We start from the raw sequence: 22809 nt of genomic DNA, 5'->3' as shown, positions 1-22809 counted from the left end.
CAAATTTTACTTAGCCATGTAAATTATCAATTAAGAAATTCCATTTTTTTTTTCTTTTCACTATTGATTAATATATTGGTTGAAAGATGCCAACTTGGTGGTCCTGACCCCAGCTCAGCTGTAACATAGCAAAGCTCTAAACTTCTTCAAGACCCTCAATGATTAGGTGCCGAATGCCCAAACCATGCCACAAATCATGCACCCAACCCACCACATTCCCACCTTAGATGTTGCGTTTTATTTTAAACAAAGAAAGGAGAGATCCTTTCCACTGCTAAAAAACAATAGATATCTTCAGTGTTTTTTCAAACATTAATCTAAGGTCTAAAATTGTCGACATCACTCTCTTATTTTACATGACTAAATACATCGTATTTAATTAAACTTAATATATAAATTTATTGTATAATGAATACAAAACCAGCAGTTAGAAGAGTGAAGTCCAATTTCTATAATACACAACAACTTAGAATTAAAAAAATAATAACAAATTAAATTGATTGATAAATTTTTGCAAATTGTATTCCCTTCAAACATGCTGATAGATGCTGATACATAATTCATTATCAAGTTTGGAATGGGAAGGGAAAGGATAAGCGTATTACCTGTTAAGTTTAATTAAAGGGTTTGTTTTGATCAAGTAAAATAGAGTGACGTGGACAATTCTAATCCTTAGATTAATGTTTGAAAAAAGGGTAAAAATTTTCACTATATTTTAGCGGCGGAGGGATCCTCTCCCGACGAAATTGACTAGATAACAACCCTAACCTTTCCTGTTATTTTTTAAAAAATAAATTTTTATTCTTTAATAAAATTAATAAAGTTTTTCAGTTTTAAATTATTTTTTTTGTTTATGTAAGAAATTATTAAATAATTAATAATTTCATTAACAACATCCCACCAATCTAACGAGAAAAAAGAATCAGAGCCACTTGGGGAAAATTTTTTAATTAATAAATTTAAAACAATCAACCACACATCAGCTGCCACGTGTTAACCAAACAGGTAGGACATAGGAGCAACAGCACGCGGGTGTAGTTTCAGTTTCTCTCTCTTCCCCTCTCTCTCTTTCTTTACGCATGAATTTCCGTGGCCATTTCTGATTTGCAGGCAATTTGGATAACCAAAGGGGATTGGGTGGAATCCAACTTTTGGCTTTTTACCCACCAGCCTGTCTTTTCACATATTTTCTATTTTAATTTAGTTTTTAAAAACCCAATTATAACAATAAAATTTTAAAAATTAAATAATTATTGATTATTATTACTCCTTTTTCGTTCCCTTTTTGTCGTTGCTTCCGCCTCCCCTTAAATATTCTTTCCTCTGACGCTTTCTTTCTGATAATTCTTTCCTTACATTTTCCTTTCCCAAGTGCATCTCTTTCTCTCCTTTTTAATTTATTTTATTTTTCTGCTATTTCTAATTTTAATTGTTTTTAATTTTTGTTTTAGATCTTGGATCTGATTTCAAGTAAATTAAATTTAGCAACAAATTTAGCAGATCGAGATAGATTTCGAAAAAAACGATGGCGGAGGAGCATAGATGCCAAGCGCCCGAAGGACACCGTCTTTGCGTCAATAACTGCGGATTTTTCGGAAGTCCAGCGATGATGAATCTTTGCTCTAAATGTTACAGAGATTTACGTCTTAAAGAACAACAAGGAGCTTCTTCGATCAAATCATCTATCTCTTCCTCTCATTCGTCTTCTTCAGCTATCTTCGAATCTGTTTCACAGGTTCCTCTATTGACTCTCCCGGAAGTCAACGGAGGATCGGAGGTTCCGGCTACCGAGATTTCTCCGGCGGCTGAGCAGCGGCCACAGCAACAACCCAATCGGTGCATGGTTTGCAGGAGGCGGGTCGGATTGACCGGATTCAGGTGCAGGTGTGGGATTACGTTTTGCGGGTCCCACAGGTACCCAGAGAATCACGGATGTACGTTCGATTTCAAGAAGGTTGGGCGAGAGGAGATCGCACGTGCTAATCCGGTGGTCAAAGCAGAGAAGCTCGAGAAGATTTGAGAGGAAGATGGAAAGCCAATGTGGATCTTTTGACTTTCGATAAGAACAAAAATGGAAAATTTCAAACTCGTTAAGATCACGACACGTGTTTCTGTGTGGTCCCTACCATGATGAGAAACCAATTGGGCTGGGTAAAAATATTTTCATGCTAAAAAAAAAGTCTTCTTTTTTTAAGTAATAATATTTTAATTTAAGCGTCTCTTCGGTCCTTCTCTTTTTTACTTCTCTGCATTGTAAAAAAACTTTTTTTTAAAAATAAATTTTACTCTTATCTCTTTGGGGTGAAAAAAACAAAAAGAAAAAAAGTTGGGGTGGAAATTCAATTGCGTGTTGATTCTTGGTTCTTCTGTTTTAGTTGTTGTTGTGTAACGGATGGAGCTGCAGCGGCCAATCATGAAAGCTATTTCCTTAAATGTTGTTGTCTATATTTGGAAGCAAAAATGTTCGGGTTCGGCACTTTCTTTAAAAAAAAAAAAAATTAACAACTTTCTGTCCCTTGCAATTCCATCCCTTTCATGTCATTTCAATTTTTGTGTTACATCTTTTTGATGACACAAAATAAATGCCGCTTTTTGGGTAATTCAGGAATTTTAATTCGTTAAAACGACATTTAATAGAAATGTACATGAATTTCGATTTGGTCACATTAGTAATAAAAAATTAAATTGTCAAAGTTTTTTTCCTTTTCAAATGAAAAAAGAAAACTTAAATCAAGCATTTTAGGGTTAATTAAGTAAGTCCAACAATTTGTCATCAATAAAATTTATTCTATCTTTCTGAAAAATGCTATTCGAACTCTATGCATGGTTGCAGGTAACAATTTTTTTTAATCAAACTCTTATTTTTAGCAGATTTTAATGGTTTCATGCAAAATAAAAATTAAGTTAAATAAAAATAACACTTTAGGACACAATTGGATACAATAAAAAATATAAGGGTTTATTTGAGAAATTTAAGAAAGCTTGAAATTACTTTCGCATTTTAGTTTTTTATATGCAAAAAGGATAATGTACAAATTTTTAGTTATACTTGTGTAGATGATTCAAATTTATTATTAATATTTTAATTGTTTCAATTTTATCATTGTACTTCTAATTTTAGAACAAAATTATCATTATAAGTTTTGGTGTAATTAAAAAATATTTAGTAAAAAATTCTATTAGAAACTGTTTTACAAAATTAAAAAATATTTAGTAAAAATAATTTTGAGAATGATATAGCATAAAAAGAATCATGCAATTAAAATCTCAAAATTTCCTTTTATTTTATTCATTTTCATCATCATATTTCCTATTAAATATAATGTCACATAATCCAATTATTTTATTTTATTTTTATTTCATTATGACATTTTCTATTTCTTATAATACCACATTATATTTTTTAGATTGGTTTTTGACATTTTTTGCCATTTTTTAAGAAAGCTTGTAATTATAAAATAGTTTCTAACCAAAATTTTTATTGAATATTTTTTAATTGTACTAAAATTTAAAGTATAATGTTTAATTTACTTCAAAACTAAAAGTATAATAATAACATTGCATTAATTAAAAGATTATTGGCAAATTTAAATCATTCACTCGCACAAGTAAACCGATAAATTAATATCCTTATCTCTAGCCAAAATTTTTTTTTTTAAAAAAAATCCTGTTTGCATATGTTAAAGGAGAAAAGAAAATTCAACTACAAAACAACCAAATGTCAATTCATTATTAAAAGTGTCAACAATGGCAAGTTGGGATATATGAGGCTCCTCAACTTGAACCCAAATGGGAAAACAAACGATAAGGATTGGGAAAGAGGGTTTGACAATTCAAAAAAAAAAAAAAAAAGGGTTTTCAAACCACGGGCTGCAACAAGTCTAATCCCATGTCTCCACAGTCGTCTCTCCATCTAACAAAGGTAAGATTTGGCTAGTGAAATCAGCATTACACCATCTTCAATCAAGCTGCTCGAAATTAGCCATTTATTTTTGACATTACCTCTCTCACGAAAACAGCTAACCACTGAAGTACACAAAACATAGTTTTTTTTTTTTTTTTTTTTTTTAAAAAAAAAAAGAAGTCAAGATTTAAGAAGAATTAGGAAATGAAAATTTGTAAATTTTGATGATCAAACTTCACTTTTGCTTATATTTGCGTCTTTTTGTTTTTAAGGAATGAATGAAAAGTCAATTATGTGACCTTATATTTTGAGAAATTGCAAGATATTTTTATATATTTCACAACCAAAATAAATTTAATAATTTAATACATGATGCGTCAATATGATACAAACACGATATAAATAAAAGATACGATGATGATACAATTTAAAATTTTAACAATGACTACATATAAATTTAATAAAATTAAAAAATATATTTCATGTTTTCTTGTCACATGAATTATAACATATAAATATCATGTAAAATATGATACTAATACACGAATTTTAATATTTTACATGACACGAATATAGGAATCATCAAATCTAATCTTAGATTATAGCTCATCTTTGTTAACCTTTGAACCATCTGATCTGTCTCCTGTATTTGTCCAACATGATTCGCTTGTGGTTAAACTTTCTAGCCAAACCTCGTCCGCAACATATGCATCAGAATCATTGTTGCGGTGCCATGACCAATGTGCTCTCGTTTCGTCTATCACCCTTAACCGACCATGTCCAAAGCTTGGCTCGCTGTAAAGCGAAAGTTCTGAAGGAGGATTCTCAAACCTGCACATAGATTATCACATCAGGGACACAATAAACATGTTCCTTGTTTTAGTTTATATAGCATTAATCAGGTATAATTCTGTATCCGATTCATGAATTACAATTTGCCCTTTCACTGAAATGTTCCAAAATTTTAAAAGACTAGCAAATTATGATTCATTATCAATGGTTCAATGCAACAGATTGACAATATGTCAAAACAAAATCTAGTTTTCTTCCCTAAATCTTGCAGTTGGTAAAGGAAGTTGAGCTAACTTTGCTCGGTGATTTGGGTCAAGATCGGTTTGGTATTTTTAAGAACAAGATTTATTATGAGTTCCAGGGATTAGCCCGACGATCTTAAGGGGGGCCTTTGATGGGCCAACACTGATGACAAATGGGTCAGTCTTTAAAGATTCTAGTCCAAGATAGCTTACGTGAGTGCAAGTCCTTCTCGGTTCCCTCCATCACCAATGGTTATATAGATCGGCCCACATGGGTCAGCCTTCTTGTTGTAAATCCTAGTCTGCGACAAATAGAAAACAAATCAAATATAATTAGTAGTCATTTTGTATTGTAGCATTTTCTTATACTCCAGAATATTTCATTATATATACCGAATTTTACCAATATTAAAGTTTGCATGTAAGCAAAATAAAACATAAAGAAAAAAGGAAAGTGACTTACAAATCGTTCGTATGCATGAACATGGCCTGCAAAAACAACATCAACTCTTGCCTCATACAACAAATCTTCCATAGCTTTTCTCATGCTTTCTCCTTCTCCTTTATGAGCCGAGTTAGTATTATACCATGGTGCATGCAAAAGCATTATAACCCATGGCGTCTTCTCCCTATCAACCTTAGCCAAATCAGCTTCAAGCCACTTGTATTGGTCTGAATTCTCATCAAAATCGGTGTAAGACCCTAACATTATTATATGGGAACCAGCGACATCAAATGAATAATACAAATTTGAGGTCGATCCACTTTCTTCATATGGCATTAGCCAACGAGCATTGTAGGCTTGGAAACCATGAGGGTAGATTATTGGGAAAATCTCGATCTCATGGTTCCCTTCCGTGACCATCCAGGGACGGCGGCTAGCATATGGCTCGACCAGGCGGCCAAATGAGTCCCATAGCGGTTGTTGTGCATCTGCATAAGATAGGTCACCTGGTAACAGGAATACATCGTAGTCCTTGCTATCAACATGTGCTAAAGTTGATGCAGTCCATTCTGTCTGTCCAAGATCGCCTGTACACAAGTTAAAGCTGGTGGTCAGAAATGTTCATTTTCAGCATAATTTTGTTTGTGATAAAAAACCATGCAAGGTCCAATCATCTGTTCTTTCATGATTAGACGTTTTAAGGGTAAATTAATGGGATTAATGTGATATATTAAGCGATTTTTAAAATTTTTTTCATATTTCCAACACAATGTACTTTTGCTATATATGTCAAAAAAGATGAAGGGATTATAATTTTATAGGGGGACTTGGATTCTGCAAAGCATAGAATTCGTCCCCAGATAAGTATTCTTAAAAATGTTGTTGCTTTTAGGTTCCTTTCTCTGATGGGCCTCACAAATTTTCTTCCTATATTTGTATATAGCAGCTAGTACTGTTAAAAAAATTATATATTTTTTTGGATATACAGGAAGCCATAGCCTTAAGATACAAGAAATTATTACAAGTTTTAAGATTTAAATCTAAGATTTAATGGATGTTATTTTTTAAATATAATTATATATGAACTAATTGAACTAAATTCCAGATTAAAAAATTCACATATTTAGTGATAAGATAAGGTATATATGTTTCTTGGTTTGTACCCATAAAAGTTCACCCAAACAAGCCAAGCCATAAACATCAGGTTTCCAAGTTATGCAGCAAACGTACGAGAAACAGGGTTCCTAAGCTATGTATACTAAATTCTAAATTTTCTAGGCTGTGTAACTAACAATGTAAAAAGTGTGCACTTTTTGGTTTTCCTTCATGGGGACTTAGCGTTTCCTTAAAGCATCAACCCACTTAGCCGACTTTCTATAGAAAACAGACAGAAGCACTTGGATATCCTATATATGAAACTAAGAAAGCTTAAAAAAAAAAAAAACTGGGTTAACCAGTTATTTTCCCTCTATTAAAATGATTAATCAAGATTCGATTGCAGTCTGATTTGTCGTTATTAAGAATAACTGCATTCCATATTGCTTTATATGAATTATTCATTTTACCATATTGATTGATGCATTGTTAAAGCTACTTACCAACCACAACAAATTCAATCGGAAAAGTTGGTGGAGGTGTCTTGAAGGAAAATTCAGGGCCATGGCCACCACACCTATAGTAATAAGTTGTTCCTGGCTCCAAGGGTCCAATCGTAACATGATGTATCTTCCCGGAACTGTAAAAGAAGTAATGATACGAAGTATGCTCTCCTTCGGCCATGGCATTATATTTTCCGGAAATCTTCCCATAGTCTACCTTTGATGGCACACCTTTATCCTCTGTAATCCAAGTGATTCTCATGTAATATTTGCCTACAAGAGAAATATGTACCTACAATAATTGATAAAAAAGAGGAAATTAATATATATTTCAAGGACTAAATTGGGATATTGGTTTTTATTTTTGAAAGAAAGAGGATAAGAAAACAGTGGTTCCAAAACGACCTGTTGGGGGTCTGATTGGGAACGGTGATGTGGAGTCAGGACAACTTTTCCAGGAGGCTGTCGAATGTAATCGTCTTGTAATGCAAGAGAGGTTTGTAACGGGAACGGAGAGAAGAAGAAGATTGTTAAAAGGAGAGGGAAGAAATGCTTCTGCCATGGCTTTTTCTCCATCTTTGATGCTGCAAAGTACCTGAACGGAGCTGGAGTTTTATAGTGAAAATGAATCCTTGGAGCTTGTTGAAGATTCAAAAAATGTACAAAATTAGATTTCAATGGCGTCAAGTAAGTCAATTGGAATATTTTTGGATATGATTGCATCAGTGAACACATTTAAAAATAAAAAAATAAAAAAATAATTTGCCTTTGCCTCCCAAATTTGCTTGAGAGAATGAAAGTTAGAAAGAAATGATGCAAAACTATTCCTTTTGAAAAGATAAGATAGGTGAAGTTCTGACTATTTTTGTTGAATATACCATTTTTTTCTTTACAATAAAGTAATTGACCAACTATTTCTTGAAAAATACGCCCCAATCATTTAACTCACTGGAAAGATTTTCCTAGTTGGAATACGATGTTTTATGTCTATTGTGTACAGTATACGAAAAGGGTTGTTTAATTTTAACTTTTCGAAACTTTGAGGTAAGCATTAGTCTAAATGATTCATTTGTTTCTTTTAAAAGGAGAATTCTCATAAACTTGCAAATTTTTCTTTCAAATTCTCCTCAATAAGCTTTGGTTTTCTTTATATAAAAAAAAAAATTCAAGATTTACAAAATTTTCATTCTCGAAGAAATATATTACTATTAAAACTACTTATTGCAAAAGTTAAACTGCACAGCTGGAGAATCTTAAATTTCTAGTTTTTTTTTTTTTTCTGACTTTACCTACCGAGGACTGCACGAATCAAAGCGAAATCAATCGCTGAGTAGGTTTGGCCAGTTACGTTTTAAAGATGACCAAATTTTCTTTGAATTTTAATTTAAGAGCGATAGTGGACATCGGACCAGCCGCTTAATCACATGGTTGATGTTTCGGAGTCTAAAGAAATTTGGAAGTTGAATCAAAACTTAATCAAGTTCACAAGTAAATACTGGAATATGCTAAGCATCTACTTGCTAAATACCGAGAACATATAAAAGAATCTGCCTCCAATTATCCGACAGTGGACCACTTAGATGTCTGTTCTTTTGTGAGAAATTTGTCGATTAATGATTGGTTTTCATGAATTAAGTCGTAATCAATGATCTAAGATGATATTCCTGCTAATCCAATGAAAATGTAGCAAGGAATTCAAAAGCTTTGCAATTGATCATTGGTCATGTCTATTGATTTAGTTGACTTTTTCTTTTTTGTATTTGAAGTTGTTGTTGATTAAATCTGATAATTCAGATTAAGAGTTTAATACTTTATTAATAGATCATGAATATTGATGATTTAATTCACTTTTTGAACTAAAATTCCATTAAAAATTAAAAAAAAAAAAGATGAACTTTGATCATCACATACAATTTAATTGACTTTAGCAGGGAAATGATGTGTTTTTGAAAAGATTGAAATTATTGGAGCTCAAGTATGAAGTCATAGTCCAAAGATGTAATGCTTCCTTGCAGCCTAAAAACTCCAAGGTCGCAAGAAAAAGCATTGGAATAAATAATAAGCCAAAATTATGCTAAAATTATTAATCGCTACATATAAACAAATAGTCAAACTTTTAATTAAGAGTCTAGCATGGTAAAAGGCTTCAGTTGATTGGCATTATGTTTGGATATAAAACAGTGGTTTGAAAAATCATAGTTAAAATGTCATTGTTCTTCTTCAAATATTTAGTTGGGATAAAAAAATTTTAATCTATTTACCATTGTAGTATGGTAAAATTAATGTAAGTAAAATTTATACACTTCCATGGATTTCAAGTTTCAAGTTACAATTCCAAGTGATATGATATGACAAAAGCAATATTAATTTTTTTCTTTCGCTAGACAAAAAATATCATGATTCAATGAGTATATACATATGTATATATGTGCATGGGTGAGCACGCATGATTATCATCAAATTAAATTAAAAAATATCGTTCGGATAAAAGCGTTGTTAATATGTTAGCAAAGGAATGAGTCTCCACAACTAGTATACTTGTCAGGCAAGAAACAATCTAGCCAGATTAAGCCGCATTAATTTTTCTCAAGGGAAAAACGATAATAATATAATTAATTAAGACAATAAAGTTTAATTAAGTAAGCTTCTTTAATTTGTTAAAATGATCATAGATGATGATATTTTCGTAATTTATAAGTTATGATAATTTAAGAAAGTGTTGATGATGTAAAGTTTGAAATTAGGAAAAGAAAAAAGAAAATTTACAAACTAAATGAAATTAGAAGTGAAAAAAATTTTTTTTTTTCCAAACATCAATTTAATTTGCTATTAACTTTGACATCAAAAGATAGGAAAGCAATGTGTTTCATCTTGGAATGTTGAATATTGATGAATTTTGAAACACTCAATAATATTGTAGGCTTATTAAAAACTTGTACTCTTATATGTAATTGAGTCATGAATCATGAAAAATGTGTTTTAGAGTATTGAAATGATAAAGCACATAAAGGATATCATTTTTTTTTTTACAAATAAAGTCATAATTTTAAAAAAAATGTTGCAAGTGATCGAATTTGAAAAGATATCACTTTTATAATTTTACACCAACTTTTTTTATTTAGTAATTAATTTTATGTTTTTGACCTAACTAAATGTCCAATTTCCCTTTGTATCATATTTAAATGATGCTTCATGAAGAACTTCCTGAAAAAAGCATTCTTTTGGAACAAGTTAAACAGTCCCATTAAAACTCTATCATTAAATTAATGAAAATTGTGTAGTCCAAAAGTGATTAACTACGCCCAATACCCAATTTTACCCCTTCAAAGTCGAATTAATGTTTCAATTACTCATGGAATTATTGATCTCTTTGGCAATTTCAATTAGGGCTGTTGGGAGTGACAAAATGCTATAGCTAGAAGTAGTACTCGATCAAATTAACTTAGAAAAGGGTTTTGAAATATAATACAGAAGGAAAAGTTGAGAAATTTTAATAAAAAAAAATGAATTAATGTTATAAATGATTTTTAAATTATAATGAAATATTTAATATGATACTTAAATTTTAAAATTTTTTAATATAATACTTAAATTATGAATATGTAATTATGAGATACTCATTTTTAATGTAATTAATTTTAAATTATGATATATAATTAATAAATAATATTTTAAATATAATATTAATTAATATATTTATAATTCAGATATTACATTTAAATTCATGTATCACATTTAATATTTTATTATAATTCAAAATCATTCATAATATTAACCTCTAAAAAAATAAGAAAAATAAAATTTTATGTTACATTTTATAGTCTCTCATTGTTTCCCACCCCTTTTCCTTAATTATAGAAATCTACAAAATTATCATCAATTAAGGAACGGATAAAAAAAGGAAAGAAATCTACACAAATTTAAGTGTTGAAAAATTATGTGATATTTGCAAATACCATATGACTTATTAATAGAATGCTTAAACCATTGGTTCAATTTCTATATATTCTCTTCAAAATGACTAGTTAAGGCAATTAAGCATACGTAATCGAAAACCTATGCTATCTTTTTCAGCTATACATTGTCGTGTTCACAATGGATGTCAGACAACTTTGCATTTGAAGTACATCCATACTCTCTTTTTAAGTACATTTACCTTTCGTTTAAATAGAAATACGATATAAAGAGTAGTATTATATCCAAGAAAATTTAGAAGAATTCCTATGTTGTAGAGACGGTTAAACAAACTAAAGAAGTGCAGAATGAAGGAAATAAATTCCTAAAAAAGGAAAATTTTCCACATATATAATTAAAGTCTGGAATAGGGTTGTCTCTTAAAAAAATAAGTACTAAAAATAGGGTTGGGGCACAATCTCTGAGTTTAGCTTTAAAACTGGCAAGATGGAAAAGCCTGGTCAAAATATTGAACGCAAACCAATCACCGGAAACAATTAATGACAGAAGCATGCAAACCAAGCCAATGTAAAAATAGAAAAAAGGTAATAAGAAATTACCAAGTATTAAATCAAAATTTCATACTTAAAAAAAATTAAATACGCATTTTTTAAAATTTTCATATATATTATATGTATCAAGAATATTTATATATATATATATATATATATTCGTGTCGACATATATTTCTTCTTTTAGGTATCAAATATGATAGGTAATCCATGATATGATACGATTCGATATAATATAAGTCATGTTTAACATGATTCATTGTTAAGTAATTGGGTTGGTCAAACATAATACATATATGTGTTATGTTAGACTAAAGATTTTAGGTTCATGGATCAGTAAAACACAACACATTTTTAAGTTCATGGATAAGCAAAACATAGACACATTAAAAGCCAATGCTAGTGTCACACCTTGTGCGGGCGCACCAGGCACACCAGTCGCACCAGCACGCACATCTGAGGTTTAGGCTCGTGCACCAGAAGCACTGACGAGGGTTTGCGCACTAGACCTTGGAGAGGAGTCCAGGCCGCTCGCACAACATGCAAGCTAGCTTGCAAGACGCCCGCATCACATCAAGAAAGGCCCAAAAGGGGACGTGTGCAAGGAGATTTTCTAAAAGCGCACAAGATCAACAGGAGTTTTTTGACAGATTTGGTTAATCCTAAAAATCAGAGAGCAAAATCCTAATTGAATGTAATCTGTGTAATACTTGATTGATTGTAATTCTTTGAATCTTGAGATTTAGACATAAGTGTAGCTGGAGGCCTCAACTATAAATAAAGGGTCACCTTACCCTCCTTTGTACACCATCATACACATTTTTCACTTCGGTAAAATATAGAGCATTCCAACAATTCTCTTGCTCTTCTGTTTCTTTCAAACTTGAGCATTCTGTCTTTCTTATTATTCTAGTAATCGCACGTTTGTGTTTTAAGTAGACTTAGGCTAGAAGGAGCTAATTCCAAGCCTAAAGTTGCACAGATTCTAAGTCTAAAGTCAGAGCCCGTGATAGTTGGTATCAGAATCAGTCTTAAACCGTTTGATCCATGCCAAACGCCTCGAAGGAGATAGGTAGAGTGGCCAACTTTCAGGACGAGGGCAAGAGGTTAGGTGGAAAAGAATGTCACAGACCTAAAGAGGAGTCCTGAATCCCACATCGAACATAAAAGGAGGGTCCCTGGGATATATAAGGGTTTACATCGCCTTTCCCTTATGAGGTGTCTTTTGTAAGACAAAATCGTGAAGTCAGAGGGGTCAGAGCAAATAATATCTCACAAGGATGTAAATCGTGACGGTCAGACTGATATGAGATACTGGATGAATGAATGCCCAGGTCTTGAAGCTGTGTAGATTGGAGCTTAAGTCTCGGTTCGTGACACTAACACGTGACACGTGAGTTCGCAAAGCATGACACATAAGCCCAATCATGCCATATTAACCCATAATTGTAATAAGTAGGCTCCTAAACTTTGAGTATATTTATATTAATTTTTATATTCCAATGAAATTATTTTTATTTTTGATATTTTGTTGGCAATTTATAGAATAAAATTATATTAAAATTATTTATTAAATATTTAAATGATTAATAGATAAATTATATTTAACTAATGATTATCAAAAGTAAAATGATAAAATAAATTAAGATTTCAAGTTAACTACAAATTTAATCAATAAAGTAAATTGCTATTGGATGAAAAGTATAAAATAAATTTACAAAACAACATATTATATAAGGGAATCAATAGATGATGAAAAATAAAATAATAATATTATGTTTTATAATATTTATATATATATATATGTGCGTGTATTTTTTAAAATATTAAGATTATAATTTTAATATTTTTATTTAGTAAATTTTTTTAGCCCATTTTGTAAATATAAACATTTTGTGGAATCATGTAAACTATATGTCATTTTTATATAATTTTACTTCATTTATCTTCACGTATTATTTTTAATGATAAATAATTTTCTTTTAAAAAATAATTAAAATTTTTAAAAATTTATTAATAAATTGTGCTTGCTATATCCGCATGAAAAGCAGTGCCATGCTTGGCAAAACACAACCCATAAAAGTTGCAGGATATATACCGTGCTGAGCTTTACTCTTAGCCTTTATCATCGTGCTATCACGATACATTAAAAATAGTGTTGAGGAAACAATCCATTAACAAATGAACTAATAGTTAAATGGTGTGCCGAAGCAGCTCAGCAGTTGACACCTCTATTGTCCCATATGTCTAGGCAGATTGCTTTCTATTTTTTTTTCAACGTCCAATGTCGGCATCTGATGTTATAAAATGACGACAAACAGCTACAAAAATGCCCCAATCCAATTAACCATTTCATACGAGGAACCATACTAGGAAAAAGATCATTAAGTAAAATTCTTATAGCTAGCTGCCCTCCCTCTGTGTTTTGATCGTCTTGTTCTTGGTGTATATTCATTATTTAGCTAACCGGCCATGGCTGCTATTAAAGGGCCCGTTCTAGTTTTTGTATTAGCCATGGCCTTTGGCTGCGTTGTTTGCTATGATCGTCCCGTTGCTCGCAAGGACGTTTCCATCCCTCAACCAAAAGAGCTTTCCCCAACTTCTCCTCAACAGGTAATCATTTTGAGATTATTTTTTATGCCAATTTTCATAGCTTCTTTTACCTGCTTTCATTGAATTCCCATTTTTCTTCATAGGAGATTGCTCATTCTGTTCATGTGGTTGGAAAAAGAGAAAAACTGGATGATTAAAAATATATCAAATTAATCCTGTTTTATCTCAATTCTCTGGGTTTTATTTTCTTCTTTTAGTTTTTCCAATTTCGTATAGGAGCGAAACTTATGGGGTGCAAATGCAATTGCGTGAACAACGTGACCAGCCGATCTCATATTCAATACTTTTTGAATCGACTACGCCTTTACTCTTCCACGTTTGAACCGATTATGGTATATATCAGTTACCAATTATTTCGAGTTTCGGTTGACTAACCAAGCGAAGAATCCGAGCGAATATTTACTCCCCTGGAAACTTTAGAAATCTGTTAATGAGAGAAGATAGATTCATTTGCCTGTAAGGAGTACTGCAATAATATTGCAAGCTTGCATTTGAATGGGGCTTTAGACTGTGTGATTAGATAACCAAATCTGCATTATTTCCCAGTTCTCAAAACCCAGGAAAACGTAAACTCTTTTTTCTGGTAATCCGTTAATTTCAATGGTGGAATTAATTTCTTTGCTATCTAGAAATTATTTGATGATGAAATAAATGAGGACAACTTAGAACCCATTAAGTCAAAGTGGTTGGCCAGAGTCGTGACTAAAATGACATGTCTCTTGGACTGCTGGAGGTAATGGTAGAGATTTTTTTTTTTTCAATTAAATGACGTTGGATTGCTCATTATAAGTTGTCTTCTTCCTCTCGGTGAGTATTTCATGCCATTTTTTGTCATTACATACGCACATCAGACAGCTACTGGTATGGAACAGTCGCCAATTCTGTTTTCTTTCCGTTTGCTTTCTATTATGCATATGCAGTCGCCCCTTCGCTCTTCCCCAAATAAGGGTAAAGACAAGAAAAAAAAACATAGACACACTTAAATTTATTGACACAACTTTTTTCCTATAATAAATGACTAACAAATTTGATTACTTATGCCCATCAAATAGTTAGACATATTTTTATTGTAGATAGAATCTTTTATGTATATATATACATACTTGCTTTAAATTAATCTATAGGGTTAAAGATCTATATTGTATACACAATATTTATATTCTTTTTATATATGATATTTATTCAAATTTGCACATTAATTCCTCTTGAACACTAACTCTTTTTCTCTCTTAATTGTCAATGATTAATTTTTTTAATGGTATATTGCCGTTGCAGGTGCATGCATCTGTTGTTGGTGCTGATAAAATGAGGATATCTTGGATTACCGAAGGCTCAGCTCCAGCAATAGTAGAATACGATACATCTCCAGGGTCATATTCAAAATCTGCAACTGGAAGTACATCTTCCTATCGTTACCTTACGTATAAATCTGGTAAAATTCATGATGTTGTCATTGGTCCATTGAATCCGAACACGGTTTATTACTATCGTTGCAGCTCGGATTCAACCCGTGAATTCAGTCTCAAAACCCCTCCAGCTCTTCTTCCAATTAAATTCGCTATCGTAGGTAATGTAACAGTTCAATACATGAGAAAATCTATGTCATGTAATTGGTCAGTTTTTTTTTTCTCTATTTTTAAACAAACCTTGCAAAAAAGAGAAACCTGAATTTTAATTATCTCTACATATATACAAGGTGATCTTGGACAGACAGGATGGACAAACACAACACTCGAACACATAAGACAATCGAATTACGACATGTTGTTGCTGCCAGGGGACTTGTCGTATGCTGATTTTATACAACCTCTTTGGGATTCATTTGGCCGCTTGGTCGAGCCACTGGCTAGCCAACGACCCTGGATGGTCACACAAGGGAACCACGAACTAGAAAGGATCCCTGTCATCCATTCTACACCCTTCACATCCTACAATGCAAGATGGCACATGCCATTCGAGGAAAGCGGTTCCAGTTCCAACTTGTATTATTCCTTTGATGTTACGGGGGTCCATGTTATCATGCTGGGCTCTTACACTGATTTTGATCCTGCTTCGGATCAATTCAAGTGGCTACAAGATGATTTGGGGAAGATTGACAGGGGAAAAACTCCATGGATAATGGCGATTATCCATGCACCCTGGTACAACACCAATACCGCTCACCAAGGGGAGCCTGAATCAACTCTTATGAAGAAGTTCATGGAAGAATTACTTTATAAAGCTCGTGTCGATTTTGTATTTGCTGGGCATGTACATGCTTATGAACGCTTTGTAAGCTTCCTCATTCTTCGTCATCATCTTCAATTTTTGTCATTTTCGATCTTTTATTGAAGTACACTTATTATTTGCTTCTTTGTCCCTTTCAATGTCAAGACTCGTGTTTACGATGGAAACGTTGATAATTGCGCTCCGGTGCACATCACAATTGGGGACGGTGGCAACCGAGAAGGGCTAGCTAGCAAGTGAGTCGGTTTCACAAAGATGAACAGATTTTTTTTTTTTTTTTGCTCTAACCTCTTATAAAATATTGTGAATGCTGGTCAATTCTAATCCAGCTAATGGAATCTATAAAATTTGTCAAGGCATACATTGTTAAAATCGGTAAATTACAACTCAAAATTCTTCAAATTTATGACCTTTTATTATGTATCTGAAAGTTTCATATCACCATCCAACAAATTAGATACATGTATGATCCAAAGTTTTACAAAATCAGATTCACTTATTGTTCCCTCTTTCATTAGAGTGAACCAATCGAACAGTTTAAATTTGTTTCAGGTTTGCAATCTAATAGTTTCCATCAATTAATCTTGTTCAGGTACATGTATCCGACACCTGAAATGTCAATATTCAGGGAAGCCAGCTTCGGGCACGGACAACTTGAGGTGTTCAACGCAACCCATGCTCTCTGGACATGGCATAGGAACGACGATGATGTTTCAGTTGTTGCAGACACAGTTTGGTTTACAAGCCTCTCATCCGATCCCGCTTGTAAACTGTAAAGCGTATTTGTATCTTAGAAACTTAAAATTGATTCAATGATACAATTGGAAAAAAGAAAGAAAATGTAGAACCGTAGGACAATGTAATAAAAAGAAGAGGTCATGGAGATTGAAAAATGAATAGAAATATATAGTTTCTATATAAGGTTTTTCTTGAAAGATTATTCTCTACATTGGTTGAAATTTTTAATGGTTTTTTTTTTTTTTTTTATGTTTGCATGTTTATTTAATTAGTTATAAACAAAAAACAAATCAATAAAACATTATTAATTATTGTGATAATCTTGAGTCAATCATATCATATAATTGCCATATTTATCCAATTATAATAAAAAAATTATATAGACAAAGCGAAGCTAGAGTCTGACACTGACAAGAAACATGGCGGTTGGGGCGGGGGAGGCTTGATCCTAGGTATCTTGGACGCTTGGATTGGACCTGTCTTCTTCGCGCAGGTGCTGTCATTTTAGTCACGTTATGAGTGGGTGCCATTTGCTCACACGGTTGCAAAATTAGATTGTGAGATACCATCACTGTAAGGTCGGGTAGTTAAGGCTTTTTATTTAAGAATTATTTCATTTACATTTTTTTAATTATTATAATTTTATAATTGTCTAATTATAATTCAAAAATATGTAGAGATTTAACACTTATAAATGTAATATTTATGTAAAATTTTAATAGTTCTTACATAATTTTTAATTATGATTAATTAATTATAACAATAAATTCAATAAATTATTAACACTTTATTTTTAAAATTTATAGTCTTAAGTTGACCAATTTGAAATGAAATTTTTTGAAAGCTGATTTTTTAAAGGTTATGTAACTTATACTTTTTTTTAAAAGTTATTTGTTTGATTAATTTTATTCCATCATTTGTGTATGAAGTACTAATTTCACCATTTAAAGATGAGTTTATGATTTCTTAAAAAAATTAATGCTTTTTTATATAATGACATTTGTTGTTTAATTCAAATTTAAAAATCTTTTTACTAGACTTTGTTTAATGAAAAAAGTTCACATTATGTCTATTTGTCTATCTCGATCCACCACTTATATAAATGTGGGTTATGTATAAATTTTTTTTTATATAATTTTAAATTATAAATAATTAATTAAAGTAAAATAATTGTGGGTGATATGCTTAAAATTTTTCCTTTTATATTTGCAGTGATAAACTTTGTTTATTTTCCAAATCAGCATGAGTTCTTATGTTATAAAATCAATTCAATCAGAAACAGACAAAGATGTATTAAGGTTCAAATTAATTTAGAGTCAAGCTCAATTAGAACCTTAATTATAGGGCTGTCAATTCATTAAGATAGTAGTAATTGATGGTTTTGTTCGAGGAAATTTACCAAAAACTATCAAAAAAATAAAATAAAATAAAATCTTAAAAGATGAATAAATATAAATATATGTTTAGTTGTGATTTAAAAAATAAAAAATAAAAATGGCAAACTTTTGATTTTGAAAAATATTAATGTATCTAAAAATATTCAAAAATATAGTACATAAGTTTCGTTTGGTTCATATTTTTTTTATTTTGAAAGACATAGACAGCTGCTTTTGAGTAACTCAATTGGTTAATGCATATTTTTAATTCAAAGAGTTAAATTGGGATATCTCATTTTTAATATAAAAAAAAAAAAAACATAAAATTAAAAAAAGGAATGGGCAAAATTGTGTCGATCCAACCGGGCTTGAGCCCAAATCGTGCGGAACAGTGGCCCTTAGCTTTGAGATTCGGGCCCATAAAAAGCTTCAGGTCCACTATTTCATTGTTTTTTTCTTATTTTCTTTAACCTTGGTAAAAGGACAAGAAATTTGAAAAAAAAAAAGAAAAAAGAAAAAAAGAGGGAAAGTCCGCATTTTTCCGTAGCATTGTTTCCGGTTAGTGGAGGAGGCTGTCCGATATGGAATTCGAGCTCTCCGATCGTCATCATCACCTGCGGAGCTAGGTTATTTATTTTCCCGATCAGTAATGGCTTATTCCCCAAATTCCTCAGAGAAACATGTAGTAGCTCGTCGAGTCCTCGATCTTCTCCGATACAACTCCTTTCATTGATCCCTTCAAAGGTACTCTTCTTTTCAAGCTTTTTCCATTGTTCAAGAGTTAGCCAGTGAATTAGTAGTAGATTGTGGTATCAATGTGCACATTCAAGCATAAAATGGAAGATTTTGGTTGATCAAATTAAAAAAAAAAAAAAGAAAATTTTAGTGTTCTCCAAATGTTATATAAGCCAAAGAATCTCTGCCTATTGTTCTTGTTCTCTGAGGAATTCTTTGGTGAGCAATTGCTAATGGGAAAACTAGGTTCATTTCGTTTTTTGCTACCCTTTGTTTGGATTTGATGCATTACTTTCTAAATTTAGTGGCATATCGGATGAATTAGCTTTTAGTGTGCTTTTGTTGTTTTCACCAAAAGGTTCGTTAGGCTTAAGATAATTTATATTTCCTTGAAAATTCAACTATTTTACTCCGGGTTGCAATGACCCTCATAGCATTGAGTATGAAAAACGATTACAGATGTAGTATCTTCTAAAAGTTGTGAAATATCCCCGTAGTGGTAACTATTTCTTAGATTTCAACTGGAGTATGATCCCTTTTGCATAACGTTAATTTCATTAAATTCCGTGAATTCTTTTTGTTGGTATAGAAGTTAACAGATCTCTTTTCTTCATCTTAGTCACAATGCGTCTCAGCTTATGATGGTAATTATAAATTAGATTCTAAGGCTTCATTTGGGAGCCCGATTAGAGGGCTCCCAGATCCAGATGGACTGTAAGTCAGTATGACCGAAAGTGTCTTAATAATTCTCATATTCATCACAGACTCTCTAGACATATATAAACCATGACTAGGTCGGTTGTTTGAAATCACAAAGAAACGCAGACTTCCTTGGGCCTCTCTGTGCTTGTAAGTGCAAGTGCAATCCCGTTTATTGTCAAGGAATTAGCTGCAAGCTAGATTTAGAGCCTCTCTGGATATCTCTCATCCATCTATCCATCCAAGAGGTTTTTACTGCATTTATCTAGTATACCATCTCCAAATGTACCAAGAAATATTGGGATTGTCAAAGGCCATTAATTGCTTTTCGTTTAGGACTGAGAAATCCGATCTCTTATAGGTGATTTTTTTTTCCAAATGCCTAAAACCATTGCAGATAAGCCTCCACAACTGTTAATGTTCTTCGGTTTTAACCAATCTATTAGAGTTAGTCACCACCCTACAAGAACTCTCCATTTTTTTGTCTTACGATCAGATTTTCACTGATGCAGCATTTTTCATAAAGGACTGCCCTGTCATACTTCTTTTTTATGTATTGCATATTCATTTTGCCCTTTTCTATGAGCCAAAAAGGCTTAAGAACTTAGTTTTCAGGTAAGTGCAACTGTAGATTTTAAGAATGGCTCGCAACTGGATACATTGGATAATTGTGAAAGTAATTATGGCTGCAGAACAATAATTTGCAGTTGACATCCCTAACAATGATGCCCAGAAAATTGTTACTACAGCTCATCTTATTGACTTTTTAGCAGCCTATCCACATGCCAAATGAGATTAGATTCCTTTCGTGGCTAGATGAAGTCTTGTTACCAACTTTGTTCTTTCCTCTCATGTAAATTGTAGGATTCATCAGTAGTATGTAATAATTTTGCCGAATTTGCCATGCCTCAAAAAATTTAAGCACTTCTCTTTTGCATTCATAACGATGGTTATTAAAGTCAAATGTGGTGCCTTTTCTTGTTTCTTTTAGCTGCGGCTATGATGTGAACTTGAGTCATTTTCTCAAGCGGCTGAAACAAATTTGGTCCTATGTGTTGTGGATAAAGCAGAAATATGTACATTGCCCCACCTGCATTATGGATAACGATCCATTATGGATGGCTTAGGCTGCGAATGAAGATTGCAGAAAGAAAGAAACTTCTGGTCTTGTTCATCTCTCATGGAACTATGGGGGGGTTGGCCAGTGTCAAGTTGTCAAATAAAGTTGGTTTAACCAGATAATGCTAAAAATTTTCATTTTATTTTGAGTGATTCATTCATCAAAGCCTGATTCAAGCTGTGGAATTAAACCGGATGGAAATGAAGGATGAGAGGGTTCGATGGGTGCCTTAAATGCTGCTGGTGTGTGGGTCTCCGACAAGTACAATCGCCTACTCTAAAACTAGAATAATCAAAACCTAATGTTCACGTGTAGAGCTATAGATGAGTAGCCATACAGCGTGAGGAGGTACATAGCAAAGCCTGCCATTTTTAAATGCAGCCATGCTTCAGAGTTCATAGAGTAGAGCCCGTAAAAAGGTCCTATCGGAACCATATAATTAGTTATATACCCGTAATGTGACAAATTTCATACAAATGTGGATATTATCCATTTTTCTAAATACTTTATAACAAGTAAAATTTGATATATGCAACGTCCAAGTCGAATCGTCCATGGGCAAGATGATCTATAAAATGTCAAATCTACAAATAGCAGACATGACTCCGGCAGATCCAATAATAGATTCAAGATTTGATTTTTGATGTCCACTTATAATATGTATAAAAAATTTAATAAATTTATTAATTTTATTCCAAAAAAAAAAGGTGTCCAACATGTGGATCCGTCGGTAGCAAGGTTGGTGCCTTGATATTATTTTTTAATTCGAGTCCAACCATTTTAAATGTTTTATTATTAATTTTTTAAAAAATTATTTAAATAAATAATTTAAATTAAACATTTTTTTAATATTTTTCAATTCATTAAACCATGTTGAACTTTGTGTAAATTTTTGGAAGTGACAACTTGATCTGAAACAGACCTGTCCATCGGACAATTCTACGTCCATGTCTTTCATACAATTCCTGCCACCTTAACAAATTTTTTTTTATTTGATAGGTGGATTTTTAAACCATTGATTGATTGGAAGAAAAACTATGCAACAAAACTTTAATTAAACATTCTCTTTACATGATTTATATGTAATGAAATACTTGCTTTTATGTTTGATTAAAAGAATTAAAAAAAAAAAAAGTGTTGTTGCCAAACTTTGGTCTTTCGCCTATCCAAATTGCGGGATTCATCAGTAGCTTGTAATAATTTTGCCGAGGGTAATCAAAAAGGAATTTCACCATGCCTCCTAAAAATTAAGCACTAATCTTTTAGATTCATAACGATGTTTATTAAAGTCAAATTTCGTGCTTTTCTTGTTTCTTTAGCTATGGCTATGATGTGAACTTGAAAATTTTTTTTCAAATGACTGAATTATTTAATTCTGATTCTTTACTGCATGTTTCATATATGTATTTTTTTTTTATATAAAAAATTGAAGATTGGGGTACGCAATTGATAATTTCCAGACATGTATGGAACTGATTTCTTCATTTGCAAAGTATTCTAAAGTTTATGACAAAAGAAATTATATTTCTTAGGTAACTCTAGTTTAACATGAAGGCTCTGCAACAAGAGAAAATGTAAAGTAAGGTTAAACCAGCAATTTGTTTGTCCTTTGCCAGTTGCTCCAATCCTTCTTCCTTCTTTTGACAAACACCATCGAAGAATCAAAATTAAAAATCCAACTACTTGGAAAATATGATGAAAAAAAAAAAAAACAATTAAAGAGAGTTGAAGATTTGCTTCTTTTCGCCACCCAATCCGCAACTTGATTTTCTTTTTAACTAATATAGCAAAACCTAAATGTTTTCTTACTTTTAGTCCTTGCATGAAAATTGCACTTAGATTCGGTTAGGGTAAC

The 22809-nt window shown here is 31.9% G+C and overlaps 3 protein-coding genes across 4 annotated transcripts; 2 read left to right on the top strand and 1 right to left on the bottom strand.

The window, feature by feature from the left end:
- Window positions 1–1229: 1229 nt before the first annotated feature.
- LOC111311734 (A20/AN1-like zinc finger family protein) lies at window positions 1230–2219 on the top strand. The gene is made up of 2 exons (XM_022911381.2): window positions 1230–1371; window positions 1452–2219. The coding sequence occupies exon 2, from the start codon at window positions 1526–1528 to the stop codon at window positions 2018–2020; it is 495 nt and encodes a 164-aa protein (XP_022767116.2). The 5' UTR covers window positions 1230–1371; window positions 1452–1525; the 3' UTR covers window positions 2021–2219.
- Window positions 2220–4360: 2141 nt separating this feature from the next.
- On the bottom strand, window positions 4361–7687 carry LOC111310984 (purple acid phosphatase 22-like). Its single transcript, XM_022910365.2, has 5 exons — window positions 7387–7687; window positions 6982–7273; window positions 5402–5970; window positions 5152–5240; window positions 4361–4735 (listed from the first exon to the last, which is right to left on the bottom strand). Exons 1-5 carry the CDS (start codon window positions 7555–7557, stop codon window positions 4504–4506), a joined length of 1353 nt encoding a protein of 450 aa, XP_022766100.2. The 5' UTR covers window positions 7558–7687; the 3' UTR covers window positions 4361–4503.
- A 6098-nt stretch (window positions 7688–13785) lies between these two features.
- LOC111310983 (putative purple acid phosphatase 20) lies at window positions 13786–17232 on the top strand. Of its 2 annotated transcripts, none has more exons than XM_022910364.2 (5): window positions 13786–14060; window positions 15336–15627; window positions 15757–16331; window positions 16434–16522; window positions 16879–17175. In XM_022910364.2, exons 1-5 carry the CDS (start codon window positions 13920–13922, stop codon window positions 17060–17062), a joined length of 1281 nt encoding a protein of 426 aa, XP_022766099.1. In that variant the 5' UTR covers window positions 13786–13919; the 3' UTR covers window positions 17063–17175. The 2 variants fall into 2 exon arrangements, with proteins under 2 accessions (XP_022766099.1, XP_089614265.1); XM_089758139.1 differs by lacking the exon at window positions 13786–14060 and adding an exon at window positions 14904–14921 and having other exon boundaries at window positions 16879–17232.
- Window positions 17233–22809: the final 5577 nt, after the last annotated feature.

Source organism: Durio zibethinus, chromosome 1 (genome assembly GCF_047325235.1).
Source record: "Durio zibethinus cultivar Kanyao isolate XHJ-2024 chromosome 1, ASM4732523v1, whole genome shotgun sequence".
NCBI classification, from domain to species: Eukaryota; Viridiplantae; Streptophyta; class Magnoliopsida; order Malvales; family Malvaceae; genus Durio; species Durio zibethinus.
Note: the sequence above shows the minus strand (reverse complement) of the source record. Positions and strands in the feature narration are given on the sequence as shown.